This window comes from Pholis gunnellus (genome assembly GCF_910591455.1).
Source record: "Pholis gunnellus genome assembly, chromosome: 4".
Classification (NCBI taxonomy): Eukaryota; Metazoa; Chordata; class Actinopteri; order Perciformes; family Pholidae; genus Pholis; species Pholis gunnellus.
Window position 1 is genome coordinate 14,654,970 of NC_136530.1, and position 23,988 is coordinate 14,678,957.

A 23,988-nucleotide genomic window follows, 5' to 3' on the forward strand; every position below is an offset into this window, starting at 1 on the left:
CCTGGAGCACTGGGAGCCCTGCTCTGCTGTGCAGCGCTCTGTTTTGCATTGTGAAAGACCGTGAGCTGTTGCCACAGAGCACTAATGTAACCTAAAGCCTCGGGATCTTCGTCATGCTGCGGTGTGCAAATCTGGGTGTGGATATTATGTTCAAATGTTCAGATGAGCTGAGAGGTGTGCTCTTAGAAATACCCTAAATAGCTACGAAAAACAAAATAATCCTAGGAATGGGCATTTCTTCCTCCACTATTTCAATGTAGAGGAGTTGAAATCTAGAGGGGCCCACTATACCATGCCTTCATGTGATGGGATGTCAGGGTTTGCACATTAAAGTGCCACATGTGAAGTGCCTCAACACTGACTGCACTGCTTGTTTTGTAAATAGATACATATTTTTGGGCTTTGCAAAAACAATTGGACAATTGCAGCCCTAAATCAGCTCGCGTACTTAATTGTGTCCGTGTATACAAGGACCTGTATGTTAACACTCTCAATCTTTTCCTCTACACTGGTGCACTTAAGTTACTGTGGCACCCGAGAAGTTGTATTTCTGCTCTCAGGCCATTGCAGGCTGGAGTTGGAACCACATCCATGATTGGTCCCTCAAACCTCTTAAAAACTTCACTTGCAGCTAGATCAGCCGGTTTAAACTCGGTGTTCTTGGGTTTTTCTTTACATATTTAGCATTGGGTTTCTATTTTAACTGAGGTGTGATGGTGATGTGGCATTTTGAAGGGCTGTGAACGTAGTGAGGGTGTGCAAGCACAGTCCAAACCCCCAGGGTCCCCTCTCCTGAACGCCTGGGGGGGTTCTCTGCTTCACACAGCTCGCTCCTTCGCACACTAAGCTGCTTTCTGAGGGATCACACAGCTGTCTTAAATGCAGCTCCGGTTTTGCATACTTTGCCCACACGATTTAGTCCTTCCTTACACAGTCAGCAATTTGTCAATATACTTTGTTTGTTCACAGTGATTGACAGAATTAATTTGTTTTACCTAGGAGAGGGAAAAAAAAACTAAAAAGAGAGCGGTAGTGCGGCTGGCCGTCTTTTTTTTTGACTGGTACCATGGCTGTCTGTCACTCTTCTTTTATCATTGAAATTGGAGTTTATATTTTACAAGCCTGAGTGGAATGTTTTTGTTTTTCAAGTGATTATTAGCATCCTCCTTGGCTGCCGTCTCCGGGCTGATGAAATGAGCACATCAAACGGAGCGCCGCGCTAACGAAGCCACGCAGGCTGGCTGGCTGGCTGGCTCCTGCCTTTTTGCTGTAAGGCACCTGCTGAAGTGACAGGCTGGCAACAAAGGGGCCCCTCGCCACAAGAGAGCCGTCAGTGCCGCCGTGGAGTGGGCAGGACAATAGAGCAGAGAGGTGGCCGGGGCTTTTAGCCACGTGCCAGCTCGTGTCGACAACACACAGGAGCAACAGAGCATAGGAGAGGAGGATGAGGAGGAGGAGGAGGAGGAGGAAGAAGCGGAGCAGAGGGGCCGACACCTGCATCTCCTTGAGATCTCCTCTCAATGGTGGACATCTTAACTATACATACTGGTTGAAAATGCGAAAGAAACGCTGAGATAGGAGGGGATACAAATGTGCAGGTGTGCATGTGCGGTCGGACACACACACAGATGAAGGCAAGAGGGGAGTCCAGTGTTACTGGCTCATGGAGGGTCAGGCGAGAGTGCAGATGTGTTTTATAAATACCTCGGTAGGTGAAATGTACACACTCTGGCGCGGAGCACTGTGCTAAATTATCTGAATTGTTGGGGAATAAATCAATTTAGGCCTCACAGGAAGCCCAGGCGATTTTGTGCTGTGCTATTTACTTCTGCAGTGAAATAATCATTGGCCTATAAAAATATGAAAGTGAAAAATGTAAAGGAGGGCTATAAATAGTAAGCAAGCAGCATCATGGATCACTGGCCTTGTAGTGTCCCTATGGACCGCAGCAGTTTTCATGTCTTAATTCCCCCCTTTTTTTATCATTCTGCCACGCTCCCTCCATGAGGGAGAGGGTGAAGGTCTGAGTTGAACAAAGATATTATTACACTCACAGAGCACAAACATCACAGTATAACTCTTTTCTTATACTGCATGCCTCTTCATGTCAACCCTAACTCCAGACACGCTAACAAATAGTTGGAAATATCAACCAGTTCAAGCTAATTTGAGGACCGGTATGTATGCCTGCCAATAAGTGCTGCTGGGTTCAGACCACACAATATCAGCTGAGTATAGCTGGGCTGACTCCACATCTGGGACGCCTCACGACGTCCCGACAGAACGAATAGCATGTTAGACGTCCTTGACTTTGAACAGCATATCTAATATCCAAAATAAGGCATCCATTTAAAACATAGGATACCGCAATAACTAATATTGTTATTTTGTATCGACTCTCAAACATTGATTTCTCTATTTCCTCAAAAATCCAGTTTTGGCCAGGCTGCGGAGGTTTGATCAGACACAGTCTGAGAGAGAGCGAGCCATTAATACGGCCATGTTTCGCCTGTTGAATAATGAATGCTGTTTGATGTCAGCGTTGTTGTTTGGGTCCTCTGTCTGACTGTTTGAGATTCTTTAATATTGTCATGCTGAGTTGCGCCCTGATTAACTTTATGCTTTTGTAGCCAGATTCGGGGGAACGGAAAAGTCTAAATGATTTGACTCCGCAGTGCGTTTGGTTGGCTCCGCAAAGCCTATTTTCAAAGGTTTGTCCCTTTTTTTTTTTTTGTCTTTTGTGTTTTTTCTTTTAGACTCGGAGACAATAAAGTTTCCCCTCTTCATTTTGTATTCCATCAAGTCTTGGACCGTCTAACTCAAAGACCTCAAAGATTGGCTCACATGCTGAGGTGTAATTGGTCCTCTCCCACTCTCGGGTCTCTCTCTCTCTCTCTCTCTCTCTCTCTCTCTCTCTCTCTCTCTCTCTCTCGGCTCGTGGTCCAATGAATACGAGTGCTCGCACATTTGGGCTAATGATTTGGAATAGTGATTAAAATGAATTGGAGAGTGCGCTGCTTCTGTAGTATCCGGACCCCTCCATCATTAGCGGTTCTCTTCCTCGGTGTTAGTCAAGCAGGGCTTTCAGACGAGGCCCGGGGTGGGCTTTCATGAGCACAGACTCAAAGATTTCTCCACTTCTTGTAATCATGGACACCACTCTTCTAGCACTTTCACTGTCGTCTTCCGACTCCTCAAAGGTGCCTTTGATTCCCTCACATCCTACACCCAGGCCGAATAGTGTCACATTATATTTTTCCTTCTTCTTTTTTTTTTATCCCCCTCTCAAAAACCCTCTCTCTTCACCTTCTTTCTTGTTCATATCTTTCCTCTCCTCCTTAGACCCTGGTTCATCAGTCTGTTTTCATATTTATTGTCCTGGGATTGAGAGCTGATTTAGCACCCTTCTCTTTTGGGACCGCTTAATTCCAGCACCCATCACTTCCTAGTTCACCCCCGTCCCCGTCCCCGTCCCTCACAGTTTGCCTTGATCTACCTTTTTATAATCGGCTCCCAGTCTTTGTTTTTCCTCTTCTCCTGTTTTAAATGAATAATGCAGAAGGGAGGAAATGGGGATTAAAGAGGCGCTAAAGCCAGTGCCAACTTCTGTGGCACACAGCTCCACACCGTCTCTCACAGGACCGTGAACACATCAGGGCTAGCAAGCTCCTTTTCTTTCCCCCCGTTCTCCCTCCTGCCATTTTCCTCAGTTCTGCATCTGTCCCACTCGGCTCGGCTCTGTCCCCGCTGTCCCTCTCTCCCTTTCTCGCTCAGTTTTGAACCAGTGGACTGAAGATGTGCTCTTTCATATCAAGCGTGGACGACTTGTTGTCCACTGAGTTGTAAAAAGCTAACTTATGCCTTCTTTTTCAGAGCGCTTTTTATACGGCGGAGCAAAAAAAAACCCCGAATGATCAGCTACAGAAATGATAAAGTTGCAAACAATTCTGTGGCAGAATAGGTCAATAAACAAGCTGCAGAAAGGAAATGCGTTTACAGAGTCACACACAGTTAGCCACTTTTCCTAGTGAATGTTTAATGCAAACAGTGAGTTTAATTAAAACGTGTGGATTGGTGATAGAGGAAGAATCTGTCTATTGGTGCATTTCTGTTTTGAAATCCTGATTCATTTAATTTAGGAATATTAATGATCCCTTTTGTTAAACGCCAATGGCTAAATGTGTTGACCCGTGTTGGATGTACACAAACCCTGAGTGGCACTTTCATAGCCTGACTGTAACAAGCAGAGACAGTCACCCGTTAGTCAAGCGACAATGCTCCAGCACAGATTAAAAGAGATTTATCGTTGTGTGAAAATGAGTCTGGAGATCAAGCGAAGGATTTTTCCATCGGCCTCAAAGGGAAGCGCCACTGATTTTGTTCATGAAGTTCAGTTTCCTCGCCATGAGGACGAAGCTCTCGGCCTGAGAACTGGTTGTATAATGTCATTCATCGTTCTGGAGGGATCGCTTTAAAGTCAGGAAAAAAAAAAAAAGATGATGTCATCAGACGAGTCCCCTCCCAACGTTATGAAAGTGCAATACATAAATCGCCGGAGTGCCCGTTTCGATTACGGCTGGATTTACGAATGGAGCCAGCGTTTTATGGCCGTCATGGGGAACTGCAGCTTAAAGTTACTCTTTACTTAAAGTCTATTTCTAGTTGAGCAGAGGGCGGAGAGTTTAGCACAGCACAGGGTGCGATGGAGCATATGTCACAGGAAAATGAAATAAAAATACAAAAATCACAGATGAGAGATGAAGACGTGTCGCAAGTAAAGAAAAAAAGAAAAGCGAATTAACAAATCAGATGTGTGAGAACAAAGAAGAATGTTCACAGAAAACTGCTGAATAGTCTTGTTTAATATCCTTTCCTCCTCTTGTTCTGCCTCACTGCTTCTCCCTTCCCTCCTCAAGCATTTAATTACCTACGTGTGATTGGGCCCGCTGTGACAACGTCTCACATTAGATGGAACACAGTCAGGAAACTGTGTTTGTTTACACTGAGTGGTTGGTGGTCTGGGTGGGAACATTTTCTTTTTTTTTCTCCCGCTACTCAACAGAAAAACAACCATCAGTTTGTCAGAGAGATAAATAGTGTTCTTTCAGCCCACTTGCTCCAAATGTTTATCTGCAAAGAAACTATACTTTCACACCTTTCAGCCCAGACCGGTATTGGAAATGGTGAGAATGGTTGTGGATTATTTGTAGACATTATTTGTTTGAAAGTGTAATTAATAGTGTGACACTCGGTACGATTGTGACTTCTCAGCTGCCAGATGACACCAAAGGCTCTCGAACATGAGTCTAGATACTACAACTCGAGACTTAAAATGTATTTATTATGATTTTTAGGTACGAGTATTTTGTGCGTCCACATATCTGGCCTGTATTCTCTCTCCTCCACTCTAAACATGGGTCTATCCTGTTGAATATTTGCAGCTGTCTCAGACCAAAGCTCTGAACGAGACTCACACATGCGTCTATGAATAGTTGGGGGGGGGGGGGGGGATTTAGCTTTTAGCTGCTGCTGCCCCACTGCTGCCAAAGTCCTAGCCAGCAGACCGCCACCTTGAGTTTCCATTGCTGTTTGTGCCACACCAACTGTTTTGGGAGTCAAAAACTCCTTCCTGTGATGAGAGCAGGACCTTTTGTGGATCAGAGACGATGAGAGAAACGGCGTAGCGGGCTTTATGGAGATTGAGGGATTTAGTAGCTTTACGATTCACATGATGAAAGTTGAAATCAATCTGTGTGTTAGATTTGGACACGAGGACGAGGCGTCGCTTTCGATGGGTTGCACATTGCTTGAACTGTGTGTGTGTGTGTGTGTGTGTGAGAACGGGATCCTGTGTGTGACCTGGCCTCATTTGATTGAGTTAGCGTTGTTAATTGTGCTGTTTCCTGGTGTGTGTTAATCTAACAAGGCAGTCTTAATTGATCTCGTTAACGTGGGATGTGGGAGGCGAAAGATCGTCGGGGAGTTCGGATGCCCCCCGGTTATTTTGACACATAGACATTCAGAAACACAAGAGGGTTAGGGAGAGGAGTCAGGGTGCCAGTCCCAATCTAACAAAACACAAGGCTGAAGTGCAAAGCATCACTGCAATAGGCAGGGAGGTGACACCGAAATCAAAATGTCACGACACCCAGCTAGTCAGCCATCCGGTCAGCCTCTGTTTACTAGGCCCTGTTTTCACCTAGTCCCCATGCATGTCCCGGACGTGTCCAGATTGTCCTAATAGGACTTGAAGCCAAATTAAAACACAGCTACAAATATTAAAGGCTGAAGACAAAGTACACACTCATTTTTGAGTTTTCTGTTTTACTCCTTTTTATTTCAAGGGTTAGCATCATTCTTGCGCGAGTGCTGATTGGAGGAAAAATATAAAATATAACAACAAATTTAAACAGTTTACACAAGAAGATAACTATACTGAAATAGAGCAACATATTTCACAGGTAACAGGTAATAACGCTTGTTACCGTAACTAATGGACTCATTATGTTTCAAATGTTGAGGTGATTGTGTGGTGCTGGCAATATCATTATATTGCTGTTTCAATGGAAATAGTAACAAATTAATATACATGGGTGTGGTTTTCATTGGTAGTCTGCATTTAGTGAACCTAACCAGAGTCAGGCCTTTGCACAAGTCATGGCAACAGTTGGCTTTCAAAAAAGACTTTTCTTTAGTGTGTTAAGTAAAAAATCAGAACCAGGATCAGCCATTTAACACTGTTTTTCTAGTTTGCCTTTTTTCCTCCAGCGGTGGGTGTTTTTAAATCCTTTTTTCTTTTTCTTTTTTACATTTGATTTGATTTGAACTGGTTTGAAACAAGCTTTTAATGTAAATTTCAGAAAACAATATTCCCAATATAGTCAATGCAATCCCAGGAGTAATAGTGTTGTGCAAACAGTTATTTCCATGAGCTTCAAAGCTCACATGAAGACCAGTGAGCCCCCGGAAAGAAAAGCTGAACCAATTTAAAAAAAAAAAAAAAAGAAGCCCAACCACAGTGTTTGCAAAATACTTGCATGCCCACACGCATATTTAAGACCCCCAACACACACACACACACACACGCACATGCACATACAGTGCCATGCATATGTATATATATATGTATATATATATATATATATATATATATATATATATATATATATATATATGCACTGCATATTGCAGATGTCTAATTAGCATTATTAACCTTTAGTGAATGGGACTGACAACATCAGGGGAGAGACAGCTCCTCGGTGCAGTTCTCCTCTCCATTGTGCCGGGGGATTTTTAATTGGCCGGGAAGGTTTGAGGCGACAGAGACGAGAGACGGTTAGTAATACACAAATGACAGACTGACAGATCTGCAGACAGACGGCCTTCAGTCTAGTGGAAAACATGCAAATGTCCCACTGTGAAGTGCGTTGTGTCCCTTTTTAGCTTTGTGTGAAATTCTAATGTGTTTTTGGTCCATTTGTGTTTGCATGCGTGTACAGTATCCATGTAAATACGACGTTGCAAAGAGACAACAGTCAGTGGCAGTATCATTAAACCCGAAACCCCAAATCTGTATCGGTAGATAAATGATTTATCTGCCTCTGTCCATTGCTTCTGCTCGTTAATGCTTTCACCTGGCGCGTGTGTGCAAATGCATGTGCAGCACAGCAAATATTTGTGCACACATTGCCTTAGCTTAAATTTAGTATGTTGCATCCATGCAAACACCTCGCCCAACATATGCATTTACTTGTGGATGGCATATGGTTGCTGTTATGCATGCATTGTGTCATGTGTAAATTTGTGAGTAAATTGGTGTTAATTTTCCGACTATGCAGCCATGATATGTGCATTGGAGTGTGCGCGGGAAGTGATCCTACCGCAGAGCGTCTGTCAAAATCTGTTCTTCCCACATGCATGAGTTGAGTGGACACTCTGGAATCATAAGCCAATGGCGTGTGTGAATATACGTTGGGAACCATACTTTTCAAGATTTGTGTAAACTATTAAATCAGGTAACATTTCACATTGTCTGTTGCAAGTGTGGCGAAAAAAAAAAAGCTAAGCAACCGGTTGTGGAGTATCTTATGCAATTATCTTCCTTCTAGGCTACGTGCCAGAACATGCAATTACACAGCACCGTGGCATACACCCATACCCAACACACTCACCTCGGCGTGACCTATATTTTCTCAGAAAACAGTGGAACTGCGTAAATGCCGGTATAATCAGTAATTCACATGAAAGGTTCCTTGGAGGAATGCCAATGAACTACAGAGTGGCATTATCTCCGCTTTGTTCAGATTAATATCGCAGCCCGCTGGTGCTCTGCGGTGCGGCAACTTGAGAGCGGCCGAGACAAAGGGTGTCAAGTCCACAGGCATGACGTGGGATCCAGTTCTGCCGAAACCGGACACCCTCACCCGGTAGTTTAGTGCTGAACAACAGAGAGCAGTTGTCCAGTTGATTGAGGTCATTCTTTTTCTGTCGTGAAATGTTATTGTAGAATTAACATCCTTTTTTTTTTTTTTTTTTTTTTAAAGGAAACGACTGCCGAGTGTTTTGTGTGTTCACCGTTCAGAAGTTCTATTTTGTGTGTTCTTCTTCTCAGAGGTGTGAAGGATAGAGCTCCTAACACCATGGATATGGACACGCAGCCACAAGGACAGCAAGCAGCCGTTCCAGTCTTTCAACCCCAGGTAGACTCCACACACAGACCGCTAACTGGGGGTTGTGAAGTAGGCTGACGTATTGTTGGCTGCGTAAAATGTACTTCGTCATTCCTTTTTATGTTTAGTCTTAAACACTGTGAGCAACGCTGCAAATCGATGAGCGTGTCTCCTGTGTGGCAGTATTAGATTCACTGGATTGTTGCATTAATGTGAGGAAGTATCTGCATATTTTAAATTGCTAACACCATGATAAAAGCTTTTATTCCCATTTCGATAAATCATTTATTTTAGTGATGGGTCATTGTATCATTTAGTGAAATAGTTTCCCTCTAAATTTATTGACAAGGTGAAAATCTCTGCCGATTACAAATGATACGATTCATTCATTGCAAGCATAGTATCCCACCTCCTTCACATTTCCAACTGTAACTATTCTGTACTACCCTTTTTTATTTTTTCATTTCCCTGCGTCAATTAAGCTGTGCGTTACAGTCCGAGCATCCTCCAGACCGCTGTGTGTGTGTGTGTGTGTGTGAGACAGCAGTGGATGAATGTTGAGTTGTTCCTATTGATCAGAGATCTGGAGGCTGGCAGAGCCCGGCCTCCCTGCATGCCTGTCTTGGTTCGATACAACTCAGGTTTGCTCTGTGCAGATCTGGTCACTGTTGGCTTTTAATACCGCCCTCCAACATCAGGTCCATTGATTTCTTTCCAGAAGGATGTTTCTGCCTCCATATCTATTGAATATGCTTTAAACAAAGAGGATCATCCATATGCCCTAGAGTACCCTTTTTTTGAGAGGGAGAAAGAAACAACACTAAAAATAGGTCTGTACTCTCAGTTGTTGTTTTTCTTGCATATGCAAGGGCACTGCAACATTAACACTGGAATTGCCAAGGGGGTTAATTTATTCTAAGATTTGTAATTGCAAAATTAAGGATAATTGGGTTGCACACAGAAGAAAGTCAGATAAAAGCTCTAATGATTAATTTCACTTAGGCAACACCCCCCCACGCATACACACACACACACACACACACACACACACACACACACACACACACACACACACACAATAGTCTTCCACTGATCTCGCAACAGTTGATTGTGTGTTATTGTTCAGGCTTAATGATTTTTTTCAGTCTATTTCTAGCAGTTTACATCAGTGTTAATTCCAGGCCCACTTTTTGAGCTTAGGTTACTGCTAACACAGTGAACTTTCTGTGTTGCGTCATGTTTTCTCACTCTCACAGAAGACGTCTGAACTGATTTCACATTTAGTGGGAGGTGGAGAGAAAGAGACAGTTCGAGTATGCAGATGACTGTATAAGCAGCATCCAGATGGGTGTCTTTCAACAAGTCCCGTATCTGTTTCACACTTTCCCAAGGTTCAGTCTGCTCGGCAGCACAGAGGGAGAAAAAAAACAAAAAAAAAACACCACCAGCCTCCTCCTGAAGAAATCTGAATTGTATATGTGATGAAGGATATTCTGTATCGCTTGCAATATCATTTCTCCTGGTCCCGGAGGTATGATGCATATGCATTAGGTAAACGAGATGAGCTGGTAAGATGTGCATTTTTAATGGTGCATTTGCTCTTTGAGTGAGTGGGAGGGTTGGTGAGGAGGCCCCCCTCAGATCACATTTTGATCGTCACTGCAGAGCTTGACAGACACGGATCCGTCTGTGAGCGCCGAGACAAGGCGGTGCGGTTGTGCGGAGCAGATTGGGAGGAGAACGAAAATCACCTTTGGGGTGAATCCTGCCGGTCGGCTGAAGATGAATATTGCATGGTGCCGTGCTCAAGGGGGGGGGGGGGGCAAAGGGGGCAGAGGACTGGTTGGTTTGGGAGTGGGCCCCCCCTGCCTGTCTCTCCTTGTATTCCTCCTTGTCTCTCTTGTAGACTACGTCCACAGCAGTCTCGCAGATTTTCTCTCGGCTCCTCACGATTCTGGTTCGTAGGGCTACGATGCGATTATAGAACGATTACCGATTCTTCTTGATGCATTTATTTTTTCTCACTGTGACTATTTTAAAAACACTGCATATTTGTACTGATCCATAAATAAGAAACAAATAGATTTACTTCCATTGTCTTTTATTAATTGAATATTAGTAGCAAATAGAAGAGATGCGTCCATTGGAGGGTTACATTTTCAAGTACTGCTAAGAATGAATACAATTGGGCCTGTAGCAGCATCCTCGTAGTACAAACGCATAATTCAGCATGTTCTGAGTCATGTGACATAACACGCTGCTCTTATTCACTAATAAATAATATAGACTTATATTCTAACAAATCCCCCTTTTATAGGCAATGAGCATTTAGCTCTCGTACAAAAATAACGCTTTCTGTAACATAAAACTATACATACAGTGATAAAGTGCGCGGTGACACATGATTCTGTGTCAAAGGGATGTCCACGTGCAGCGTGTTACTACCATCACAACCGCTTTCCTCAGTGCGTCCATAACTTTGCTTTGGTTTGGTTTGGTTGTAAAATATCGCTGTGTCCGTAAAAACGTCGAGATGAACGTTGTATCTCGGTTCCAAAGTGTGCAACAAAGCACGAAAGCTCTGATTCAGAATGACTTAAGTGTGAATCTACTTCGTGATTTGCTTCGCCCTTTCCAATTTTGGAGGAAGAAGAAGAGGCGAAATGCTTCTAAACGATAGCTTGCCGGGATGCCAGTATTTTTCTACTGTTGGCTAATCTAAGGTTCCCCGTCCACACCAAAATGCAGAACCACGGCCTCATTCTGGAATCATTTGTTTTTTTAAAGCTCAGTTTGCATGTAAAATGCTGGCCCAGTGTGCCAACATGGAGGGATCCATTTGTGAATTTAGCCGGCCTAGTGTGGACGCGCCCTGAGTTTCTCTCTCTCGCTCGGTTACTGCATCCCTCCCAGTCTCTCTCCATGGGAGACAGCACCTCTCTGCCGCCGCTGGCCTTCCTGTGGCAGCCGTTGGCGCTGCTGGGCTGTCACATCACACCCTCGCCCCTCTGCTGCTTGTCTCTCCCCCCCTCTCACTCTCTCTCCTTCTCCCTCTCCCTGTCTTCCGCATTCCTTCTTCCACTCTCCATGTGTCTTGTCAGTTGTGTTTGGCAATGGTGTCATTATTGGGCAGCCCGTATCACACTTCCTTCGATGAGCTGTCTGTCTGCTCTCCTCTTCTTTCTCTCTCTCTCTCTCTTTCTCTCTCTCTCTCTCTCTCTCTTTCAATCCCCCTGCTAGTGAGTAGCCCATGGCGGTTGTGTGTCACCTTTATACCCTAGACACACTGTCCCTCACAGACATTACCCATAATGCCTTGCATGGCTGCCACTTATCTCCATCCCCTGCAGCTTGTCCCCCATCACCAACCAGAATGATGTGAGTGAAAAGAGTAAGCACACCACAGAAATGTAAGTCGAGAAAACATGAAGAAAGTCTGTATTATGAAGCTCCGAATTTAGTAAGAGTCTGTTAATATCAAATGGCCGAACATTAACTTTGCCTCGGCCGATATTTATGGTCCTGTAGGCCGTGATCATTTCTGGCATTTGACATGTGAGCCGGTATTGTAAATGACTAAACAGTATATTGTCCAGTAGTAGAGGATTTGTGTTCCTTTTTTGTGTTTGTGCCTTGAACATCGATATGAGATAAGTTTTTGTGACGGATATATAAAAAAAAGCAATTCATTGATTTAAGGTAAATATGCCAAAGACCCAATGAAGTCCGTACCCTTGGCAGCATTGGCTTCACTGTTCACTGTTTTAGTGACAGGTCCACTGGGCAACCCTTCATCTTTGGGTTATCTCCACCATCATAGTTCACCTAAACATGAACAATCGATTCTTACAAGCCGGTTTGTTCAGACACTGACTCCTGCGTCATTCAGGGTCATTCCTCAGTGACTTCCCCTTATGTGTGTGTGTGTGTGTGTGTGTGTGTGTGTGTGTTTGTCGGGCCCTTGTGTTTCAGCTGGGAGCTCCTGATTGTGTGACACCCGTGTGCGGCAGATGAGACGGCCTGTCACTCAGCTTTGGCCTGGCTGCCCTTTGAAGGCCAGGCCAGGGGGCGAAGAGGTGCCGCAAATGGCCTGTGAAGTTTACATACACTGCCCACTGCTAAACAGATTAGCTCTAATGAAGTGTCTAATGCCGGGGCCGCCGGCTGACATAATCCTGCCTGGCAGCCCGGCCCCTTGGCTGCCAAAAAAGCCGCCCTCCCTCCAGCCCTGTCTTCCGCCCTCGCACGGCCTCTGCTGCCACCCAGGGCGACTCCACACAGGGAGGTGCCCACTGTTAATCACGCCGGACAGTGTGCGATCTGACATGCAAATGTAGGTCATTGCATATGTAAATGTGTGATTAGGGGGCTGGCATGCCAGGACACATTAGCAAGACTGTGCTCTCAGCAGGCGGTTGTCACAGCGCTTTAGAGGCTCATGCTAACATTTGTCAAGCTACCACGCAGCGAATGAAAGCAATGCCCTCTTGTCCTCTCTGCCCCATCTCTCGCTCGCTCCCTCTCCCTCTCTCTCTCCTCTCGCTCTGAATCTATACCATTCAAACTGTCCTACCTCGCACAAATGCATCTGTCACCATTATGACATATCATTGTGCAATATGGTGAATCTTTGTGTATGTTTTTCATTGTGCCTCTCTTCTATGTAAGTTTATTTTGTATGTAAAGTCCACACTTGAACAATATGTAACTATTGTTAAAACATTCATTGTTTTTTTGTTTTATTTTTAGACCTGTGGGTTGCGGAGCAGCGTGTCATGCTCTCTGTCACAGTGACTCTCACACAGCTTTGGATGATGGTGGTGGTGTCATGCTGAAAAATGCACACACCTCGACGGTGTTAAGTGTTAATTGAACGGGGCATCTAATTGGCTCACGCCTCTTCCTTTGGCTGTCATCTTTAAACTTAGCCTTATAGCTTTTATTGTGCTTCCCTTCAGTGTGTGGGTGTGGGTGTGTGTATGTATGTATGTATGTGTGTGTGTGTGTGTGTGTGTGTGTGTGTCTTTGTATTTGTTAATAAAGACGTGGGTTGATCTTTGCTACATATTATTCAGTCATTGGGTTGGTTTTGTCAGCATACAGACAATTAAATGAGTGATGACAGCACTCCACTTGTTGTCAACATTAAAAATATGGCCTTTCACTCTCTTAAATAAATGTAGTTTACCACTAATGATGGAACAATTAGTTGATTTATTCAACTGTTAGAAAAAAAACATTCACTGGTTCCAACGTAAGCATTGTAAATTGAATATTTTGGGGTGAACGACTCTTGACTGGATACGACAAGAAACCTGAAGATGTTAACATTTGAAATTGTGATGGCCACTTTCACAATTTTTCTGACATTTTACATTTTATTGATTTATTAGAAAAAAATTGTCCGACTTTTCAGTTGTGAAAATAATCATTAGCTGCTGCCCCTCGAATTTTTTCTGTACTTCGGTTCGGTTTCATTTTAGATTTTTTCCTTGAATCTCGTCGTCTTCCTCTGTAGACACTCGGCCGCTGATGGAATCCTGTATCGCCTCTGCTCTGAATGTAACTCTGTCAAACTGCTTCACTTGCGTTTTGCAATTTGACAGAGTTGCCACGAGTGTGATGACACTCTTCTATTGTGTTTTAGTGCTTGGTAATCTTTTGACCTTCTCCCCCTCTTTGTCTTCCTCCCCTCCGTCCCGAGCGGCTCGCCCCTGAGCTGCTCCCACGGCCGCGTTGGCACAAGTGCTGGTGACATGTGGCATTCTGATATCCGTCACCTTCTGTTTGCTCCCGCCGACGCCTTGTACAAGTTTACCAAAACGCTGGAAAGGTCACGCAGCCTGTTCTGTGCTTCTTTCTTCACACATCACATCCGAGGGGCTCGTTCTGGTTTATTTTAGAGTGTTTTTTTTTAATTGTTGAAGGTGAGTGTTTCAGCCTGCGCAGCCAATCGTGTGGCGAGGAGTCATGTTGTCTGTGGCCCAGTGCCAGACTGTCAGTGATATAACTTGGCAGACAAAGGAAGGAAGAGGAATCCTGTGAACTTGATAACAAGTTAAATGGAATGATCTGATGTCTGCGTTTATGTAATAGGATATTTTATTTATCCGTGTAGGGAAATATCTTTTTCACCTCTACCTAAGGGAGATCAGACTGTTGTTTTAACCACAAAACAGTACCGATGAACGTTGATTCACTTGCCTGCCTAACAGATGTAAGGTTCAACAACAAAGTTTAATTGATTACATATGAACATAATCAATCACCATGTTAACTGTTGTAATCAGAAGGTATCTGCAGCCCGTTCAAAGTTTCAAACCGCTTGGTGCTCTTTGTGAATAACAGAGAATAAGGACGTTCCTCCAGCTACGTGCTTTAGTTAGGTGATACAGTTCTGGAGTTAAGTGTGAGCATGTTTCACAAGACCTTTCACAGCTTGACATGTCATGTCTTTTTTCCCTTGTTAGTGTGTGTGTGTGTGTGTGTGTGTGTCTCTGCGTGTGCATATGCTGTGTGAAAAAGCACACGTGTGTGTACAAATGCTAATAGAGTTGTTTATTATTCTCAGAAACCGTTGCAACCAGACATGGGCCACAACTCGCTGGCGAACTTCCAGATTGAGAAGAAGATCGGACGCGGCCAGTTCAGTGAGGTGTACCGGGCGAGGTACCTGTTGGACAACACGTCAGTGGCCCTGAAGAAAGTCCAGGTAAGACACAGTAATGCGCATCAATTTGGATTCCAAGTGCAGCCAATGTATTCCAGCCAGTGAGATTTGGAACTATTCTTACCTCTTCCCTTTTTTATTTATTGTCCTCGTGAATGGTTAAAGCGCGACAGGAGACATGTCACTAGGCCAACACAAATATTACACTTTCTGGCAATTTCACACCTCACCGCATCTCACCTGCGTGCAGTACATTCTACTGTATCAAAGGTCCTGAATCCACACACTGGTGTTCTTGATACGCAAACACAACTTGATCATCTCAAGAAAGCATGGTAACTCCAAAATATATTGCGTGTCAGTGCAAGAAAATAGCAACAGATTCTATTTCTCTGCCTGTTGTTCTTTTTTTCCATGAAACAATTGATTGATGCCATTGACCACTCAGAGAGCGGGGAACCACTGCTGCGTTCACACACTTAAAAATAGACGTTAGCTATTTCTATTTTTTGAACTGCAACATGACTGCGTAGGCTTCTGTACCTTCCCAATATGACCCAGTTCTCTTGGTGAATGTGCACGCACATGCACACACACACACACACACACACACTCTCACACACACACAGTATGTGCTGTGCTTGTTGAGCATGTATACAAATATACACACCTTACACAGGGATTGGTGCGTGTTACTCAGATGTGAAACACCTGTAGTCACTCCAACGCCACCCTCTAGATAACAGCAACCATGTTTTCTGTTTAGTGTTTTTTCCCCTGTTTTCTATCCATCTCTCCATCTTCCATTTCTTGAATATGCCATAACACCTCTCTCTCTCTCTCTCTCTCCCTCTCCCTCTCCCCTTTTGATCTCTTGATAGATATTCGACTTGATGGATGCCAAAGCTCGGCAAGATTGCATCAAAGAAATAGATCTCCTTAAGGTAAAGAACCAGAGAGGAGGGAGACGGCGTCATGCGCTGTGCTCTGTTCTCTTAAGGTGCCTCAGCTGAGACCTTCCACCACAGGAAAACAATTGATCTGCACCAGACGGCTTGGATTTGTGTGTTGATGTGTGGGCACATGCACGTGTGTGCGTGTGCTTCCTTACATGGATATGACTGCAGAGGAGTGTTTGTGAATGAGTTTGTGTGTGTGTGATTGTACAGTACATGTGTATTACTGTCTACACATGTCTCCAAGCTTGTGTGTGTGTGTGTTTGTGTATGTGCAGGAGTGCACTAGTGTAGCATCCCTTCAGGCTCACATTGACTCTTTTTTTAATGCTTTTTTTTGGTATCTTTTTGTAATGTTTAGAGCTGGGCAACAGTGCATCAGCATGGAAATGTAACGGTCTCCCTCATGAGTCTCTTGATGTTTTACCTCCTCCTTTTCCTCATCTTGCTTTATTATTATTTTTAATTAGAATGAAGTGGTTTCATTTATCTACCTTTATCATGTGTCAGCCGGGTTTCTCTCAAATACTAATGAACAAAACTAATGACAGCTTCAATATTTCCCCCTGTCTGCAAGATCCTAGGTGTGTGTCAACGTTCTGTGTTTGTGGTTTCATGGTGTGTGTGTGTGTTCCTAGTAGTGTCTCCCTCCATATATGAAGCCTTTTCTGCGCATTCTTGTGCACCACAGGCATTTTGTGCACATACACACGCTCACACGTACACATTAGGGAAGAAAACAAAACCAATTACTTTGTACCACTCAAACACATCACTGAAGCTCCGGGGGCTCGTTGGGCCAATCAAAGACAACAATACTCAGATGCAGGCGAGGCCCCTGTAGACAGCTGTAATCTGAGTAGCAGATCATTGACTTGACGGCACGAGACAGCAGGGTTCGCCTAAATCTGTATCTCTGACCTCCTAAGAGGGGTCACGGTAGGTTTGAATGTCACACTCTGCCAGGTGACGACGTTTCTCATTTCCTTCTCATTATGCGGATCCTCTTCCTCCACAGCCTTTCTCTGGATCCTTCCCCCCCTCTGCTTGTTCCTACCCAGCTGCTATGTCGTTCCATCCATCCCTCTTCCTTTTCTCCTTGCCCGTCTTTCCTCCTCAGAGCTTTTTGTTCCCTTCTTTTCATCCTGTAAGCTGATTGCTAGTGAACATGGAAGTTATGCCCGACCCTGTGCTGCCCAGCCAGCCTGATAATAAAGGGCTGAGTGTGAGAGAGAGACAGTCCTTCTGCCTTATCCCCCACTAGACAGGCCAACAAGAGACACAGCCAAATCAGAATAATGAGAGGCACACTGGCATGGACCGACTGGAATGACACACATACTGGCACGTGATCACATACACACACATACACACACACACACACACACACGCACACACCCTCAGTCATGGCATTTCAACAGTCTGCCTATTTGTTTGTTTGTTTGTCTGTCTGTGTTTATGTCTGCTCGTTCATCTATATTTTCCTGTTCTGGCATGATGATTTCAACTTGAGAATGTGATTTCTCACTCTGCCCTTTTGTCTAAATCCTCGCTGATGGGAATGTTGCTTGCAGAAATAGCTCCTTGCTTCCTGCCAATCTGCTATTTTCACCATTCTTGAAATCCCACAGCTGCGAATTCCTCTCGCTGTTGGGTTACTATCGAGCCTGGATTATATTCTGAAGACTGCTGATCTGCCCTAATCAGCAGTGAAAAGCTGTCTGTGTGTTTGCTGCTCTGTGTTTTATGTCTCTGTAAAAGTGTGTTTTGTGTGTGTTTTGTGTGTGCATGTCTGGGTTCTGCGTGTGATTAGATTGTACCAGACGTTTACTCACAATAAGGAGAACCGGCATGCTTCATTTAACCTGATACACGCACTATAAATTCACTTTCATCTTTAGGTCGCTCTATGAGCAATACATTTCTTTTGCAAGTTTCGTACATATTTAGTTTTTCTTCAAATGGACAAAGAACCCAACATTGCATATCTACTCATTTGCTTGTTCAATTAATTGGCAAATATCAATATGGCATTCATTTCTTCTGGTGACGGACGTTCGAAGCTGTTTTTAATTCACTCTTAATTCTTTCCCAGCTGAAGGACACTAGAATCTAAAAGAAAATTATTAATATTGTTCCTCATATTCCTACCAGCTGCTTTCCTCTGAGCATCCATTTATAAATACACTCTAACCTAATTTATTATCACAGTTAATTTTGTACCATCAGATTGAATTAGTCAGTATCTTGTTCTTCTTTGAAACACATCACCAGCTCACCAAATATATCACATTGAGTCTTGCATGATTAAGTAATTACACACGCTGGTGGGTCTCAGCGAGCATGTGTAATTACATAATCATGCTAGGCTGTGTGTGATATTTCCCAATGAATGATTGTTGCATTGCTTCCATCATTTACATAAACATCTGCATGTGAACTTCTCTCTTTATCTCTCCGTATCCTCAGCTTGAGGTTCAAGTTGTGGAAGAGGAGTGGGTTGTGATGGGGGATGGGGGGGGGGGGGGGGGGACTTATCATCACTCCCTGGCTGTGTTACAGTCTGGAGCCGTGCAGACCTGCCACTCTGAGCCAAAAATACATCTGGCAAGAGAGGACAAGGGAGGGACAAGGAAAGATGGAGACATGAGGAAAGGGAAAGAGGGGGACCGGGGAAGGTTGCAGAGACGGAGAGTGTAGTGTTGCCGAGTGTACTGTACTGTGCTCTCCTTTCCCCTTTTCTTGGCATCATCCGGAGCATGAACATTTCTTTAATCACAGCAGAGAAAGCAGAGCGGAGCCGAGTGGAGGACGTGTGTCACACTGCTCTGTCTGCTCACATCACCCCCACACCCCGCAACCCCCCCCTCGACATTGCCATGCCACACAGCTCCGTGTCTCCAGCTCTCCCTTTTCCCTCCGCCCTTTCTCCAACTCCGCTCACCCATAGACTGTATATAAGAAGTGCTCACCTTATGACTCTCATGCTTTTTTTTTCTCTTTCCCTACCTCTTCAACCCACACTGTCTCCATCATCCTTTTGCTTGTCTGTGTCACTGTCATTTGTTTCTTTCCCTTCATTGCCCCTCTCTCTCTCTCTCTCCCTCTCTCTCTTCCCTTCTTGCTCTGGATGGATAGAGACTTTTTGTTTACTACAGGGAATGCTGTTCTTGCCTTATTGACCAACCAACAGGAAGGAATCTCAGCCAGAGATGAGCCTGGGATGCTTGTTTTTCTGACTGCCAGCCATGTCAGCCTGTCAGGCATGTGTGTGTGTGTGTGTGTGTGTGTGTCTGTGTGTGTCTGTGTGTGTTTGTTTCACACATAGGTTGTTGTCATCACAGACTGAGGGGTTGTTTTGACATGTCACCCAGCTTTGTCACACTGGAGGACAAAATCGTCTCATTAGGTCCACCCTTACAAAATACGGCTTCCAAATATGGATTCAACGTTTTGTTTTAATTGGTGGTAAAAGAACAGTGGATTGCACAACTCCTGACATGAACCTCTGTTTTTTTTTGTTAGCTGATGGGATTGTTTGAAATAAATTGTCTAACAAGTCTTCAAGAAGACTCTGCTGTCTGTAGCCTCAACAATGAATGATTTTCACTCTTGGATTAGGAAGTGTGACCATGGAAGCCCTTACAGTGACAAGTGTCACCAACATGTCTTCTGTTCGCTCTTTCTTTCCGCCTCCATGACATGTCGTTTTTTTTCCTCCCACAGCAACTGAACCACCCCAACGTGATAAAGTACCATGCGTCTTTTATTGAGGACAATGAGCTGAATATAGTCCTGGAGCTAGCCGATGCAGGGGACCTCTCACGTATGATCAAGGTAAGGAACTCGCCTCAACAGCAAACCCCCGAGCTAGCACTCTTGGCCTGCTGGGTGCTCATAATATACTACAAGCAACACTCCACCACAAGAGCAATACACTTTATCACATAAACCAAAAATACTGTGTGTTGTATAATGGGACATTCTGGTATATCTGATATCTGACAGAATAAGCAGTTCAACACCATCTCCCAGATTTGGTGTCAAAAGGAATGCTTGCATCGAAGCAACAAACTGCTGACGTGGGCTTTAATAACTTGAGGGAATGGCGGCAGGAAGTCTGCGGTTTGTGGTTAACGGCTTTTCACTACCTGGACACTGAGTCAATCTGAATCATCCATTCCTTCCTGAATCAAAAAACCAACTAATATGATGCATCCCGTAAGCCCTTTAATCCCAGCAGTCTGTGGACTGTAGGAGGGAAGTTGTTAAGAATCAGGCGATGATTAATGGTCATAAAGTTCCAGCAGGTTTTGTATGTAGGGGGTATATGAACAAATACTGACCGTAATGTATCTGGCTTAAATTAAACTAGAGGTACTTTTCATCTTGGCTAGATCTCCCTCAGATAAGACATCATTTCTCTGATTCTGAATAAACATTGATTCAAAATGTATATTCAAATTGAGTTCTCACCGAGTGACTTTGAGCCACATGAATGTGTCGAGTTGACCACGTCTTGCACCTAAATCAACAAGGTTTTTTTTTTTTTTTTTTTTTTGTGGAGGGATGTTGTTGTAATTGGAGCAGAAGGAACAGGCTTGTTCAAAAGTGTCTCACCGTGTTATTCGTCTTTGAGTTAGACCAAACCCCCAGTTATTATAAAAACCTCCCAGTATAATAAATTAGTGGTGTGCATGTAAAAAGCCTGGTCTTCTTCTCCCATGCATAAATGATGCCGCGGCGTTGTATCGGCACAGCTCGACAACCTGTTTGCAGTCATGCTCAGCAGCTCCACATCCGCACAGTTCAACACAGCAAATTAGGAGAGGCGAGGATTAGCCGAACAAGAGAGTGAACATGGCAGGCTCCGCACACACACTTGCACCAGTGATATATATCTGGTGCACACACACACACACACACACACACTGAATTCATACATATGTGTGTAAGCAAAGAATGTGCAGACACAACCACAGAAACACACACTCTTGCAGATGTTCAGAGATGCACTTTACAAAGATGTATCAAGGCAGCCTGAAGAGGTAAGATAACAAACCACTGAGCGTCACTGCTAGCTAAGCTAAGCTACCAAGGATGCTGGGGAGCATTCAGACTGTCTCATCTCCTTATGGCTACTGACAACATACAGTCACACACACACAAGTGCATGCCTCTTCTCACAATTTGTCTCCTTCACAGTTCTAAATGATTTGTGTTTCTAATGTAACAGTGGCAGTCCAGAGGTGCATGCCACGGATTATCCCCCCCCCTTCTTCCTGTAGTGTGAAGTAAACACATTTGAACAGTGTGCCATATGTAAAACAACCCCCCCATGCATGAATTTAACATTTTTTATTCTTTTTGATTTCTGGTCCTCCATGGTGCTCTCTTCTCCTTTTTCTCTCCCTCCCTCATTCGCTATTACTCTCTCGCTCTCTGACCATCTCAGAATTCAAATAAAATCAAATGGTCCTTGATTTGCATGCACTTACAGAATATTGCATGTGCAGTGTTTGCTGTTAAAGGCATGGAGAGGAGGAGGAGGAGGAGGAGGAGGAGGTGGAGGAGGTGGGTGGTGGTGGTGGTGGGCGCCGATGTGCTCCCCCATTGACATCAAACAGTCCTCTGATATGGAAATGGGAGGGCAAGGGAAGAATGGCTTCTCAATAAGGCTTTGTTTGCATGTAGGCCAAGGTCTATCCCTCCCTCTCTCCATCTATCTTTCTCTATCCCCTCTTTCTCTCATACCTTCCTTCGTTTTCTGTATCACACACACACACACACACACACACACACACAGACACACACACACACACACCAGTAGTTTAGCAGTAGTTGTATCTCCAGGATTCTTGAAAATAAATGCATACAGACACAAAGATATACCAAATGAATGGACAATGGAAAAAATAAAAGGAAATACTTCAAGATACAAATAAGTGTTTGCTTGTGACCACTGTTCCTCTCTGAAATGTTTGACATTTTATCATCATTTTGCATAGTTTGTAACTGATGCACCGGCAGTTGTGATGGATTGTAGACAAGAATACAACGTTTCATTTAATTATCGAATGTTCCTTCTTTCCTTGATTAATGTTTTATGGTCTGACTTATCTTGTCACTTCTCTGTTGATGCACTTGCACTCAAGGATTTAGTGATTATATTTTGGTGGTCTGACCTCACAAAACAAGTTTTTGGCCATAACGAAATAACTCGTATGCTAATTATGACAATTTCATACCCAGGCTTCCCTTTCTTGAAGGAGGCCACCGCATAACATCCTGTTGGTAGCCAGGCTTAGTCTTAACCACTGCTGTTTGAGGAGGAGTTCCTGTCGTCCCTTGTTGATTATTGTCACTGTTGATCATTAAGCCATTGGGTCTAAGTTGAAGCTCTGTCATCACTGTGGCTTCTCTGGATTGGACCCTACTCTTGATGATCCAGAACGACTCACTCAGCCCTCCAAAAAATAAACCAAAATCAACTGGAACCACTGTGCCACTGAAAGCTGTACCTAACAAAAGAGCTATATGCCAGATGGGAGAGTTTTGGAAGGTACCACAAATGTATTCTCTCTGTTCCTAAGAATGCATGTGCTTTCCATTGGCGGCCATGGAGAAAATGAGACGAAGCTCGGTTAGGCAAAGGACGGACCGAGAGGAGAGTGGTCTGGGTTGCATTAGCGGCAGAGTCAGAGCTGGGGACTGGGGCTGGATGTACAAACACACACAGACACAAACACTTTGTTACCATCTTAAAATTGTATTCCGTGCCACACAAGACCTTTTCCCACTCCTATTAAAATATTTTATTTGTGCCTTCTTTTAGGTATGCTAATGTTGCTTTGATTTTCTGATTTGGTGTGTGTGTCTGTGTGTGTGTGTGTGTGTGTGTGTGTGTGTGTGTGTGTGTGTGTGTGTGTGTGTGTGTGTGTTTGCGTTTACTCTACAGCACTTTAAGAAGCAGAGGAGGCTTATCCCAGAGAGAACCGTGTGGAAATACTTTGTCCAGCTCTGCAGTGCGCTCGAACACATGCACTCCCGGAGAGTCATGCACAGAGGTAGCGTTTATGCAAACACACACACAAACACACACACACACACATGAATACAAAGAAGAAATGTACTTATTTGTTTACTGTAAATACAAGAGAATCTATGTTGTTTTAAACCACGAGAAAACCCCTAATTTCTTTATGAGGGATTTTTCTCTCACCTCCTTTTTAATGTTGCAACATATTTACAAGGAAAAACAGATGCAAAAGACAGTGGTGACCTTAACAGTGGTTACCTTTTCTAGAATATTAGGTTTTAGCAAACCACAGAGAGACGGGATTCATCATGGGAATACTATCTCAAAGCATATGACCAATGTCCAACTCTTACATTGCTCTCCCCATTTAACAGCGTTCATATTATCTAGTTTGCTTTTAACTCTATTGAGCTCTGAACTCTATCGAAGATATTTTATGTTTACTGATAATCATTTCTGTTGTGATGTCAGAGTAGCGTACAGATGTAAGAGTAGAGGCATCCTCGATACGGAGTTGCACACTGTCCTATCACACCAACAAACAGTCTGCATGTTTAATGGTGTTTGATTAGCTTTGACCAGAAATGAAGGTGGTGTTGGTTGTGATGGACCAATGGATGTCTGGATGGTGAGAAAACTATCTTAAGAAGCTGT

At 43.9% G+C, this 23,988-nt stretch overlaps 1 protein-coding gene across 2 annotated transcripts in view; it reads left to right on the forward strand.

The window, feature by feature from the left end:
- Window positions 1-23,988, forward strand: part of nek7 (NIMA-related kinase 7) — a 54,708-nt gene that overhangs the window by 10,015 nt on the left and 20,705 nt on the right. The window contains exons 2-6 of one of the 2 annotated variants that reach the window (XM_079157467.1): window positions 8,612-8,699; window positions 15,241-15,381; window positions 16,221-16,283; window positions 20,022-20,132; window positions 23,254-23,362. In XM_079157467.1, the coding sequence (XP_079013593.1) occupies window positions 8,640-8,699; window positions 15,241-15,381; window positions 16,221-16,283; window positions 20,022-20,132; window positions 23,254-23,362 (484 nt within the window). In that variant the 5' untranslated portion in view covers window positions 8,612-8,639. The remainder of the gene's footprint in view (window positions 1-8,611; window positions 8,700-15,240; window positions 15,382-16,220; window positions 16,284-20,021; window positions 20,133-23,253; window positions 23,363-23,988) is intronic. The other variant, XM_079157468.1, reaches the window with a different exon arrangement.